This window comes from Chiloscyllium plagiosum, unplaced genomic scaffold, assembly GCF_037043375.1.
Source record: "Chiloscyllium plagiosum isolate Xiang-an unplaced genomic scaffold, Cpla_swu_hap1 HiC_scaffold_33, whole genome shotgun sequence".
Lineage (NCBI taxonomy): Eukaryota > Metazoa > Chordata > Chondrichthyes > Orectolobiformes > Hemiscylliidae > Chiloscyllium > Chiloscyllium plagiosum.
In genome coordinates, this window is record NW_028270171.1 from 15,251,696 (window position 1) to 15,265,856 (window position 14,161).

Consider the following 14,161-nt stretch of genomic DNA (forward strand, 5'->3'; position numbering starts at 1 on the left):
CCCTGTAATTATTAAAATGTACATTGCCTTAATGTTTGGTGTGGTTTCCCTTGGAATAATCCTTTTGTCAACTAATAGTTTTGGCTACTGCAGATAAAAGTGAGCGATTCTCTTTCCCAATGATTAGGAATGTTAAATGAATGTAATGGAAGTTTTGACTGACTTTCTTTGTAGGAGAATTAACTCAGTTGAAATCTTCAGGATTGAGAGAAATTGGTAGAATTGATCCTGCCACTTGTTCATTGATCTTTAATAGTAAATATATTTATAGTGTGCTGCTCATTTTGTGCTTCATCTGTATGCTTTGCATGAATAAGGAGGACAGATTACCACTCCAGTTTATGCATTCCCTTGAGTTTGGAAGATTAAAGAGTTGTCCAATTGAAATGTTTAAAAATGATGGAAAAATTTAAATCAGCTGAAAAAAATGCTTGCTCAAAGTGGGGAATCTAGAACTATAGAGGCACTATTTCAAATTTGGAGCTGGGCCATTCAGGAATAAACTCAAGTATTACCTCACAAGGTAGTGGAAATCAGCATTTCTTTGCCTACAAGGCTATGGATACTTAGGTCTGTTCAAGTGTATTTGATGAAGTAAGTATCTTAATATAAATAGCGTCCACCATGAGCTCAGTTACTTACCGATCAATTTTTTGTTTGCAATATAAAAATATGTAGGACTGAATGATGTCTGGAACAATATGTTGATATAATTAATTACCGTGGTTGAGGGGATAAATATTGAACATTACAATCATGTGGAAGGATGCTGTGAAACTTGAAAGGGTTCAGAAAAGATTTACAAGGATGTTACCAGGATTGGAGGGTTTGAGCTACAAGGAGACCCCTGGATAGATTGGGGCTGTTTTCCCTAGAGTGTTGGAGGCCGAGGGGTGACCTTATAGAGGCTTATAAAATCCTGAGGGGCATGAATAGGGTAAATGGACAAGGTCTTTTCTCAGGGATGGGGGAGTTGAGAACTAGAGGGCATAGGCTTAGGGTGAGAGGGGAAAGATATAAAAGGGACCTAAGGGCATGATTTGGAGATGCCAGTGTTGGACTGGGGTGTACAAAATTAAAATCACAGAACACCAGGTTATAGTCCAACAGATTTAATTGGAAGCACTAGCTTTCCTTCATCAGGTGATGCGAAGGATCAGCATTCTGAAAGCTAGTGCTTCTAATTAAACCTGTCGGACCCAAGGGCAACGTTTTCACACAGAGGGTGGTGCTTGTATAGAATGAGCTGCCAGAGGAAGTGAAGGAGCCTGGAACAATTACAGCATTGAAGAGGCATCTGGATGGACATAGGAATAGGAATGGTTTAGGAGGCATATGGGCTGGCAAATGGGACTAGAGCAGATTAGAATATCTGGTCAGCATGGACGAATTGGACCAAAAAGGTCTGTTTCCGTGCTGATTATCTCTATGACGCATTGAGGACCAACCACTGCATCACTTATAGTATCACCTGCCCTTATCAGAGTTTTGATGAACCCAGTGGTACTGTACCTCCCTTAGAACAGTATCCCTGAATGACACTTGCAAAAAAGAGTGTTTTCCTTTAAGGTGGAGGTGAAGAAAAAATGTCCGCTCAACAAGTTGAGAATCTGGAGAAGTGTTACCCAGAGAGCAGTGGAGCAGGGCTGAATATTTGAGGATACATTCTTGACAAATAAGAGCACAAAAGGAGATAGAGTAGGTGGAAAGTGAAGCCGAAGCCACAATCAGGATTAAATACAACTGGCGTGAGGGGTCAAATGGCCAACCTTTGCTCTTAATATGCATGTTCTTGAAGTTTTTAAAATCAGTCATGGGATGAGGGTGCCTCTAGGTAGGCCAGAATTTGTTGTCCATCCTTAAAATTACCAGAGGGCAGTTAAGAGTCAACACATTGCTGTGGGTCAGGACTCACATGTAAGCCCGACTAGGTAAGGGTGGCAGTTTCCTTCCTTAAAAAAGGACATTAGTGAACCAGATGGGTTTTCCCTGTCAATCAGCAATGGATTCATGATCATCAGACCATGCATTCCAGATTTTTATTGAATTCAAATTCCTCCATCTGTCTTGGCAGGATTCGAACCCAGGTCCCCAGAACTTCATACCACCAGGCCATGGCCTCCCCTTATCTACTGCAATAGTGCTTTCAACTATATTATGCTGTTTTCAGATGATTCAACCAACTATGTGGGAGGGTCTGAATATCTAAACCTATAACGTCTTTAAAAAGCAGCCCGTAATATTGTTGTAGAAGTGAATTAAGAGAACACTGACCAGACTGCTGTGCTCTTGTCGCCTGAGTGGGCAGCACTGCATCTTGTCCGTTCCGTAACCGGTTACCCACTGCCCCAGCCCCCGTTCCCGGTGGGAGGGCTCTCGTTGCCGAACTGCGGGTCTGTACTACACGCTCTTCCCGTTCGTGATCTCTGCGCTCGCGCTCACTTTCCTCTGGAGTCCGCCCAGCACCCTGTAAATCAGGGAAGGTGGTGTCAGTAAGCTCATCCCAGAGCAACTCCACCATTTGTTTGGTGGTTACGAGTCAGAAGGAAGGAGGGATTAAGGAAATTAAAAGTATCATAAAATGGGGATAGCTAAATAGGAAATGTGGGGTGATTCTAGCTGACTGCAAAATCCAAGTCAAGCGCTTTGGCAGATGGGTTTTAAACAACCAATTCACTCAAATCTCTCATCAAAAGCAGTGGCCACAGTGCCTTCCACATCAAGACTGTTCAGGTACACACTGATCTTGGGATCTTTAGTAATTAATTCCCTCTGCACCAAAATAGAACTGGATAATACCACAGTTCTTTCCGTTTAACCACCACCACTCAGCCCGGCGAACATCAGGGCCCAGCTCCTGGAAGAACCAGATATCCTGTGGGCTGTGCTAATCTGGTCCCTGGAACCATGCACTTATGGTCAAATATGTGGCTGGTGTAAGGTGGGGGGGGGGGGGGGGGGGGGGGGGGGGGGGGGGAAGAGTTAAAGCCATTAGTGGGAGAATTAAAACTGGACAGTTCAGTGGGAACTCTTATTTAAAAAAGGAGGGTAAAAAGGCATGCAAGGCAAGACCAGGGAAAAAAACAAAGTTAAAATGTTTCCTATGCTGCAGGAGTGGCAATTGATGGGAGTGTACAGGGTGGCAATACTTGACAGGAAAACCATTTCGCAATAAACTGGCACGAGGTTAAAAAACAAATCCTTTGAATAAGGAGAGGCAGAACTAAAGAATTTCATGCTGCAACTACTCAGACATATGACATGCCAGATTAACTAAAAATAAACAGCACAAATTGGTTGCCAGTGACTAACAAGAATGAGCTACTCGGGGGTCTGTTTGGGGTGGAAAATGAGTCTAGCCTCATTTGGATCACAAAGAATCAATGCCCTGAGAAATGAAAAAAAATGGACTGCATTGAATTGATGTTCAAAGAGACCCAGGCAGTTTATATATTTGCTGCTTAAGTGACAAAGTTTTTCCATTTGCTTATTTATGTGAACTGCAGTACTTCAAAAACTTAGCTAAAGAAAGAGCTGCACTTGTGGAATGCCTCACACCTGTGGAACATCCAAGGCACTTGACAGCACCAACAAATTGCAGTCAGCATGGTCCTACAATATCAAGATTAGACCTTTTTTTTTTAAAAAAGCAAGTGCGATGTCAGTTAAGTTGGCCAGGACTCCACAGAGAATGTTTGCAATCTTCACACCGGAGTTTAGTTTAAAGTCTAATAGGTAAAGCTGCACTTCAGACAGTACTGCACCCTCTCAGTACATCTGATCTCTGGATCTAGATTTTGAACTCAATCTCCAAGGCCAGTGTGCTGCCCAAACCACAGCTGACATGGTCAAGCAGAGACGCCTGAAGGATGCGATCAGTGCAATGTAATTTTATTTTCTCACTTGGTGAGTAATTGGAGTTGCACGCAAAACAAACGCCTAAAAGTCTGAGAAGTGAGATGTTGCAACATGGAAGCACACTCTGATGGTGGTAATTTAAAGGAAAATATTTGAGAAGGTGGGGAAATAAAATCCTGCTTCCAGCACCAAATTTTACAAGTTTAACACGCCTGCACTTACAAACTTCAGCATGTTCCAATCAAAGACGTAGTCGTATGAGAAGCCCTGTCGGTGGAATAAGTTCCTGAAAAGTTGTCGTAGGTACGAGTAATCGGGCTTGTCATCAAAACGCAAGGAGCGACAGAAGTTCAGGTAGGTAGAAAATTCAGCTAAGGGGAAGAGGGACGAGGGAAAATAAAAAGATTAGGATCACAGCAACACAGACCAATTAGCTGAGAAATACTGAGAAAAGCACATTTATAAACATGATATAAAAGAGATGACAAGCAATAATAGAGCAGGCAGGAGGGGAAAGGAGGGGCATATTGAGGCAAGAAAACTGCACACAAGCTGCTCCTAAGTTCTCTTCCATTTATTCCGAAAGTGTATAACAATTTATTTCAACTGAAAACCAACAACTGAACAAAACAAAAAGTCAAGCAATGTAAGACAGACTTAAGGAACTACCCATTTAAGGGGATCTGGAAAGGGAACAACAAACCGGACAGAGCAGGAATTGCGACTTTGCAAGGTGAGGAATTGGAAATAAAGCAGCAGCACAGAAATCGAGACAAATTTTAATTAGCAGGAAGAAACAACAACTTAATCCTCAATTATCTTTCACAGAATTTTCAACCAATTCTGATTTCTTTAAAAAGAGAACATAAGCTAGGAAAGGCTCTGAAAAAGACTTAAGTTAGTAAATGTAATTTTGAAACACGTGATTTTGAGGGGATAGGAAAGGATGGTTATTTAAAGGATGCTTTTTTTTTAAAAAATGGGAATGACCAAGACTGGGGGACAGTTTAAAAGTGAAGGAAACTCATCTTTAAGATGATGAATAGAGTTTTTTTAATCCCCCTATCAGATGGTTACTCATCTGTGGAATTCTCTGCCACAGAGACCAGTGAAGGGTGTATCTTTGAATTTTTTTTTTTAAAAAGCCAAAGTTGGATACATTCTTGATCAAGAAAGGAATCAAATGTAGTAGAGTTGCCAGGAACTTCAATCCCATGCAAATCAGGGATTATCTTACCAAGCGGAGAATAGACTCAAGGGCTGAATGGCCTACTCCTAATTCATATGCTCATGGTCTTACAGCTGCAACGTTTAAAACCAACGGAGTTTAAATGCGTCTGTATGCTTTATAAACTGTATTTACTTGGAACTGCTCCATATCAATGCAAGGGGCCAGTGAAAGGGCAATTTAGGGTGGAATGGTGGCTCAGTAGTTAACACTGCCACCTCACAGCACCAGGGTCCCAGGTGCGATTCCAGCCTCGGGTGACTGCTTGTGTGGAGTTTGCACATTCTCCCGTGTCTGAATGGGTTTCCTCCGGGTGCTCCAGTTTCCTCCCATAGTCCAAAGACGTGCAGGTCAGGTGAATTGGCCATGCTAAATTGCCCATAATGTTGTTAGGTGCATTAGTCAGAGGGGAATGGATCTAGGTGGGTTACTCTTCAGAGAGTCGGTGTTGACTTGAGGGGCCAAAGGGCCTGTTTCCACACTGTAGGGAAGCTAATCTAATCTATTCCAATTCAGAAACTTGCTCGGCCAGAGTCAGACCCTGCAATTTTATTATAACACTTCACAAAATGACATATTTTTAAAAAATCTAACCTAATTTAAAAAGATGCACCTATAGCTGTACTATACATCAGGATATTTGAAACTAGCTAACTGTCTATTTAAAAGCAAACTGAGGCATGGTTGACATGAAAAGAAACACTATCTACCAGAATGACAGTACACTGGTCAGGGGGCTCCATGTCAGCTCAGCAACAGTTTTGCAATGTCAGTGATGGACTCCGGGAATTTTATGCAACTTCAATTGTACAATCCAAGACTGAATGAGAAGTTAGTCATAAGACAACAGACAACGTCATTCTGTCTTATGTTCAGCAGAATCACATTAGGTGAAAAGTGGCTGACTCCCTTACAGCAGATTTGGTATTAAATTCAGTGAACTGGCAAAATTGGCATCACAGTAAAAAGTCTCTGCCAGGGTGGGCCATCTATCGAACAGCTCAGCAGCAGGTCTTAATAGCCAGACAACTTGAAATATAAAAGTTACTCTAGACATAATGTAGGTGGTGCAGAATAACAGAGGGATAGGAGCCTGTGGGAAAGTGCTGCGAGGCCCCTCTGTATCTCCTCAAAAGAGAAGTTTACATTTGTGCGCAACCTTGGAACCAGTGTGGGTTTATCAACATTACTTCTGTACTATGTTAAATGCATCAAAGCATCGACTCCATTATGCAGCATCCAGAGCCACTAGGCTGGAGGCACAAATGACTCATATGCAATGTGGAAGTGGAGAAGCCATGTTGGGACACTGGTGGGAGCAAGGATGCAGGAGGAGGCAATGCCAGAATATTGGGAGTGTGCACAGACACACAGATCACGTGAGTGAGACCACTGCTCAGTGACCATACCGCAAATTTCAGACAGACAATGACAGAATAAGGACACAACTAGGTTTGTGAACAATGTTTTTTCTTGTTTGACTACCTCACCATCTAACTTCTACTGCAAAAGGACAGCAGTTTAGCCATAGAATTAGAGGAACACTGAAGTCCATGTCATTAGGAAAGGACAGGGCCACAAGAGAAATAATCCACGTGGATCTTAGAACTCGGTACCATCCCTACATAATCAAACAGTTGCAACCACTTTGAACAGGAACCAGAGGAACTCACATGGATAGCTCTTGCACAGCACTTCAATTGGAGTTGACATCTTTTTCTCACTGATGCGCTCGTACTTCTGCCGTTTTGTTGCTGCTTTGAGTCCCTGCCATGGCAACGAGCCCAAGTTAAAATACATCAGGACGTAACCCAGTGACTCCAGGTCATCACGGCGACTTTGTTCTGTGGAGATTTTTTGTTATTTAAAAGAGTCAGGAGCCAAGATTTACTTAGAATAACTAGCAGTGGCATTAAAAGGGATTATGTTGAAAACACCACCCCATTTATTTGTGAAAAGGCATCTCTCAATTCCAAATGTCAAAACATTTCTAGAGTAAATTTTCTCTTGTGCTGACAGAAGCCCTGTTAGGCAATCTGGCTTGCTAGATCCTCAGTCCATACACACTGACATCCCTGCTTCCCACACCGCCACCAGCACCCCACAATCCAAACAACCATTCTCTCCTGCTAGTTTTTCCAATTCTTAGGAGCCCTCAAGTGCCCTTTCTTCAGTAGGTACTACTTTGGTCAGAGTGACCACTTGCTCACCGATGCCCAGATGTGTGTTGATGGAGGCATATCGCGCTGTGCCGGTCAGATTCTTGTTTTCCCGGTATGGGATATGTTGGTGAGTCCGTGCATCACGGTACTTCTTGGCCAAGCCAAAGTCAATGATATAAACCAGATTGCCCTTCTTGCCCAAGCCCATGAGGAAGTTGTCTGGTTTAACGTCACGATGGATGAAGTTTTTGGAATGAATGTACTCAATTCGACTGATCTGAGAAAAATAATTAAGTCGTGAGTACAAGGGATCACAAATCAAGGATGCAGCAATCTGCTCCTTCAAAAATGGTTAACACATTAGCTTACAAGGATTCACCAACTTCACCTCTGTTTGCTTCTCGCGACAGACATCCTTTTAAAAGTTATTTAAGATCTCAAACCTCTCCATTTCCTGTAAGCTGACATTTTCCCCATTATTAATTCTGCCAGGTAACTAAGGAGCAATTCCACACTTTAAGATTCAGAATGGTTCTCTTTAAAAGATGAGGGCTTTAGCATAAAAAGGAGGAGGGCAAGTATAACTTCAGACCCCTATTTGCCAATAGACAGGAGTAACTGGGAAAGGGGTTTAGTATCAGAGGATTGAAGGGCAAAAGCAGACATTTAAGAAAATAGTTAATGATCCACAGCAAAGATAAATCCCAGTGAGAAAGGAGAACTGTAGGAAAGGGATAAGCCAATCAGGGTTAATTAAGCAAGTTAATAATAGCATCAAACTGAAAGAGAAAGTATACAAATGTGCAAAGATTTAGTAGTAAGAAAGAGGATTGGGAAAGTTTTTAAAACATTCAAAAAGAAAGATGATAAATTTAGGGGAAATTTGAATGTAACATCCAGACAGATAGTGAGAACTTGCTTAAAAACATATGAAAAGGAAAGAGGCCCAAGGAACACAGGCCCTTTTGAGAACAAGACTGACATATAATAATGGAGAACCAAGAAATGGCATAGGAGTTGAGAAAATACATTGCATCAGTCTCTACAGTAGAAGACACTAACAGCATTTCAAAATTACTAAATCATTAAGGGGGGGGGGGGGGGGGGGGAGTGACAGGGAAAGTAGTAGGGCTAAAGATCATACAATCACCAGGCAAGATGGGATGCATCCAAGGATATTAAAAGAAGGAGCTAGAGATAGTGGATGCACTGGTAGTATCCTTTCAATTACCCTGGATTAAGGAAAAACCTCAGGATCAGAAAACTGTCAGTGTAACATTATTTTAAAAAAAAGATAAAAACAGAAAAAAAAAATTATGCTAACAGGCCTAAAGTTACCCATCATCCTGCTATTGGGAAAATGCTGCATCTATTATGAAAGGCATAACAGCATCAGGAATGTGAAAAAACCATACCCTAACAAACTTAAGAATATTTTGGTGGGTAGAGTTAGGATAGTCAAAAAAGGTGAAGCAACAGATGTAGTACATTTGGATTTTCAGCAGACATTTTAGATACTACTTATTAGGCTATTCAAATGAACCCCCCATGGCTTTGGGAGTACTACATGTGCTTAAAAAGAAATTTGGTTAAATAATAATCAAGTTGGAATAAGGGGGCATTTTCAGGATGACATCTAATTAGTGGAGGGCTACAATTACTTACAATACATATTAATGGAAAAGTGAATGTACTAAGTTTGTGGATAATACAGAAATAAGTAGGAAGGCCAGTGATGAGGATAACCTCAACCTGAAAAGGGATTATATATAAAAAATGAGTATGCAAAAGCTTGACCGACAAACTAGAAATGTGGGAAAGTAAAATTATACACGTCACAGCAAGAATAAATATTGTTTACATGGAGGATGACCGCAGAAGGTTACACCACAGAAGGATTTGGGAGTCCACATGCCTAAGTCTCAAAAAAATTCAGCAGGCAATACAGAAGGAAAATGGAATGTTTCAAATAAGGGAGTTTTCCTAAAACTTTTCATGGTATAGTCAAACCACAACTGGAATCCTGCAAAGCTTTGGGTCTCTTATCTAAAGAAAGATACATTGGTTAGCGGGGAGTTGGGGGCGGAATGGGTTCATTAGACTGATCTCATTGGAGCTCAGAAGACAGTAAGAGATGACATTACTCAAACATACAAGAATCTTAGGTGACTTGAAAGGGTAGATTCAGAAAAGGTTGTTTCCCCTTATAGGAGTCTATACTCAGAGGGTATTATCTCAGAATAAGGGATTGGCCATTTAAGAGACAGTTGAGGAGGAACTGTTTTCTCTCAGAAGGGTGTGAATCTGTGGTATTCTTTACTGAAGGATGGGTTGTTAAATATACTCAAGGCTGAGACGGAGATTCTCAAATCATTAAAAGGGAATCAAGGACTATGAAGAAGAGGCAGGAAAGTGGGATTAAGGATTGTCAGATCAGCAACGACCTTATTGAAAGGGCAAAGCTGGGCCATGGACAACATGACTTTACACACTTTAGCTATCAGAATTAAAATTCTGAATGCGAGTATCTACTGCTTTCACTTTCCTTGCATTCCATCCTCTATCATTCTAGAGTATCATTTCTAAACTTGGACATTCGAGCTAAAGTGTGAAATGACGGTGCCTGTTGGTCATTCCAATATCAAGGATCAAGGAACAAGCAACAATGACTTGTATTTATATAACACCTTTAATGAGATACTTATAATCACAAAATAAAAAAAAACTATGGATGTTGGAAATCAAATAAAACAAAAAACTGGAAAAAAACTCAATAGGTCTGGCAGAACGTGTCAGAAGCAAGCAGAGCTAACATTTAGAATCCAGTGACTCTTCAGAACTCTTTTTTTGCCCCCTGATAAGGAGTCACTGGATTTGAAACATCAACACTACTTTCTTCCAACAGATGTTGCCAGACCTGCTGAGTTCTCCAGCAGTTTCTGGGGTTTTTAAACCATATAAATCATAAGGTGCTTCATAAAAGCAGAGACATTTTACACTGAACTACTAGAGGTGGGTAAAGACAAGGGGAGTGAGAGAATTCCAGAACGTGGAGCCAAGGCATGGAAAGACTGTTAAAGAAAGTAATTAAAGTCAGGGATGCACAAGATGCCAGAACTGACATCTTAAAGACTGCACAGCCAAGGATGGTTACAAATGTAGGAAGGCAAATGTATAGAAAAGGGTTTTAAATAAAAAGGATGAAAATGTTTATTAAAGTGTTGCTGGGTCAAAAGCCAACTTGCTTGAGCAAGGACAAGAGTGACACGTGTATGGATCCACTTCAGAATCAAGATACAGGCATCAGGAGAAAGACGAACGTGCCAGCGGTTACACAACACCCAATGCTCTCAACCCTCTTCCCACTTGTAAAACCCTGAAAATCCATACCATCTGGTCTGCAAGGAGGAGCACAGTCTTCAGACTGAACTTGCGGGAGCAGAAGTTGAAGAGGTCTTCAAGACTAGGACCCAGCAGCTCCATCACCATCACGTTGTAATCTCCCTCAGCACCACACCATTTAATCGAGGGAATCCCAACTGCAGACAGAACCCAACAACATATCAGGTCACCATCAGACACACAACAGTCACAAAGCAAGTAGTGATTTTTAAAAAAACATTCAATGAAGTCACACAATTACCAGCTGGTGGAACAGAGCTCCTCTTTCCACTTTCACTATTAACATCCCAACAACACAGCATGCACATAGGAGAGAACCAAAATGCCAAAAGAGGTTGTTGCTGCATATCGAAAATTCTCACTCTAATAAACGGACATTCAGAACCCTTTGCAATTAAAATTCAGTTCTGTGCATCGGTGTAAAAATTCCAGACCAGATGATGTAATCATGGCAGCTGCACCACTGCAGTACGCTTTTGCTACATCTTAAAAAACAAAACACATTTATAACACATGCCTGGGCACGTGGGGCTTTGAGCAGGAAATGACATGTTTAAGTGTTTGGATCAGAAAACCATACAGGTACTAAACCAGCAGCTCGGTAGAAATCTCAATGTTTCATTGCCTCATGATGACATCTCAAAAGAAAAAATATATTAAATCCCAGGTTTAATTTATAGTAATCCGACAAGCTGATAATTTGGAACAGCTAATGTGGAGTCAATTGTTACAATATGCATGCTTGGAACAGCTGTGGCTTCAGTCTATGATTTAAAGATCATATTTAGCCGAGCAAAGTAATACAGAATTGTATTAAAACCTCTACACGTATGCATTTCTACACCACACTTAATTACTGAATCTTAGACAAAGATATATATCTGCACAAATTTGGAGGCATATTTGGTTGACTGGATGTATCATTCTTGGTGGAAACTTTAATACTTTATAGCAACATTGTTTAAATACTCTCACTGGGTCCATTTAGTGTAGTGCAGTATACTGAAAAATAATTTTAAATCTAGAAACACAAGTTAGAAGCAGAAAAAGTCACCTTGCCTTTGATAGCCATCCAGTGATATAGAAGCGGCCGATTGTGGAATCCAGGTTTGGACGGTCATTGGTAGTCAAAGTCCGAAGTCACACAACACCAAGTTATAGTCCAACAGGTTTATTTAAAAATCACGTTTTTGGAGTGCTGCTCCTTTATCAGAAGCAGCGCTCTGAAAGCTTGTGATTTTAAATAAATCTGTTGGACTATGACCTGGTGTCATGTGCCTTCTGACCTTTATGTCCCGCCTCCTCCTCTCCCCTACAGTATTTAGCTTGAACCCAAACATAAAAGTGCCTGCAACTGTAGTGTGCCTATCTAGATACTAGGTAGGGTTATAAAGGTTCACTGAATTCTTCAATACTGAAACATTCTTGTCTCATATGGAAGCCTAAGGAACTAACAGAAGTATTACATCACAATAGCTGCAGGTCAGTTCCCACAACAACTCCAACTTCTGCATCCCATTCCAATCCCACCATACTGTTCTGTACTATACCCCCCGTTCCTTGCCAAGCTTCTGGACACAAACATTTCTTGCTGTACTTTCCTTAAAATATAGATCTGCAAGACACTTTGACTTCTTGTGAAAGATACTTTGAAAAATGTTGCAATACTTGGATTGAGGAAGAGTTGAGAGAGAATCTACTTGTTGCTCAATATCAGGTCCCATTCCCTGGCAAAACCAACTTTCACTCTGTCCAGCACAAAACAAGTTAATAAATTCTGGAAACAAATGAAGTGTGGTTTGTCAAATCTAAGGGTTCAGTTACAATAGCACCCTTAAGTAGCGTTTACACAAGAATTTCAATTAAACCCTAAAAAAAAGGGGAAGTGGAGGGGTGGTGAGGGAGAAAACAAGTGAACGAATTCTTAAACACAACACTTGAGCAACAATAGAATGCAAACTTAGCATCTGAAAGATCAGACTTCAAGAGGGCTCCCTTCAATTCTGAAACCTCAATACATTTTCTAAGGCTGACTTTGTTGTGCACGCTAGCATGTTATTTATATTGGTGAGGATTGCACATGCTCTGGTAGAATCTAGTACCACAACCTCATTTTCCTCCTTCATTTGAGTGTGGTTAGATCTATTGCGGGAAGAGGAAAGCAAACCAATTTCTTAAAATTTCAGTTCTAATGCAAGCAAATCTATTCCAAATAGAAAGAGAAAAAGAAATCACCAAATTGCAAAACAACTAAACACTGCAGTTGCACTTGGAACTAAAACATTTACAAACGGATGTGGTAACTTACATTTGAGCACAGAAACAAGTCGGATTGAATGATCTACAATGTTCGTGCTCTACATGCACCTGCTCCCACCCCATCGAGTGGAACCACAGGAGGAAGAAAGGAATATAAATGTTTCTAGTTTCAGTCTAAATGCATCAAACTCAACTACTCCTCAAGACAGCAATTCTACATTCTAACCACTCTGGGTAAAAGGAGATTCTCCTGAATTTATTAATGGCTATTGTGAATATCACTTACTTAAAATGGAAGAGACGGGACGGTGGCACAGTGGTTAGCACTGCTTCCTCATAGCGCCAGAGAACTGGGTTCAATTCTGGCCTCAGGCAACTGTCTGTGTGGAGTTTGCACATTCTCCCCGTGTCTGTGTGGGTTTCCTCCAGGTGCTCCGGTTTCCTCCCACAGTCCAAAAATGTGCAGGTCAGGTGAATTGGCTATGCTAAATTGCCTGTTGTGTTAGGTGTAAGGGTGTAAGGGAATGGGTCTGGGTGGGTTGCTCTTCGGAGGGTTGGTGTGGACGTGTTGGGCTGAAGGGCCTGTTTCCATACTGTAAGTAATCTAATCTAATATCAGACATTGTTTAGGACCAAGGGACTGTGGAACCAGATTTAAAAACAAACTGCCAGAACTCGAGAGCTGTATCTGCAATATTGCCGTAGTCAAAGCGGGAGAGGATGCTAAACACCTCAGTTCAGAAGGTGTTCAGAACAGTTTTGCCCAGTGACAGACATTTGATTGGCCTTTCAACCAGGACCAATTAGATTAGATTAGATTAATTACTTACAGTGTGGAAACAGGCCCTTCGGCCCAACAAGTCCACACCGACCCGCCGAAGCGCAACCCACCCATACCCCTACATTTTGTGCATGTTCAGGAGTGCTCAGCATACCAGCAACTTCTTGAAAACGTTGTTGGGTCCAGTTTGATAGATATATTCAAGAAGGAGCTGGACATGGCCCTGTGGCTAAAGGAATCAAGGAGGTATGGAAGTAAGTGCGAGTGGGATACTGAAACTGCATGATCATATCGAATGATGGTACAGTATAAGCTCACAGGCCTAAAAATTGCCTATTCCTGTACCTATTTTCGGTGTTTCTATGTTTGATAGTTTACTGTGCAATTGCCTTATGCTTCAACAGAATACAACAAAAACATCCAGGCTAGGAAAAAGCAAGCAGCTAAATCTCTTGCCCCCTTTTGCAAGTG

At 41.3% G+C, this 14,161-nt stretch overlaps 1 protein-coding gene across 2 annotated transcripts in view; it reads right to left on the minus strand.

The window, feature by feature from the left end:
* LOC122542245 (casein kinase I) overlaps window positions 1–14,161 on the minus strand; it is a 58,027-nt gene that overhangs the window by 13,553 nt on the left and 30,313 nt on the right. For both annotated transcript variants that reach the window (XM_043679783.2, XM_087978305.1), the window contains 5 exons: window positions 10,639–10,787; window positions 7,297–7,525; window positions 6,760–6,930; window positions 4,081–4,229; window positions 2,275–2,467 (listed from right to left, as the gene is read on the minus strand). In XM_043679783.2, the coding sequence (XP_043535718.1) occupies window positions 2,275–2,467; window positions 4,081–4,229; window positions 6,760–6,930; window positions 7,297–7,525; window positions 10,639–10,787 (891 nt within the window). The remainder of the gene's footprint in view (window positions 1–2,274; window positions 2,468–4,080; window positions 4,230–6,759; window positions 6,931–7,296; window positions 7,526–10,638; window positions 10,788–14,161) is intronic.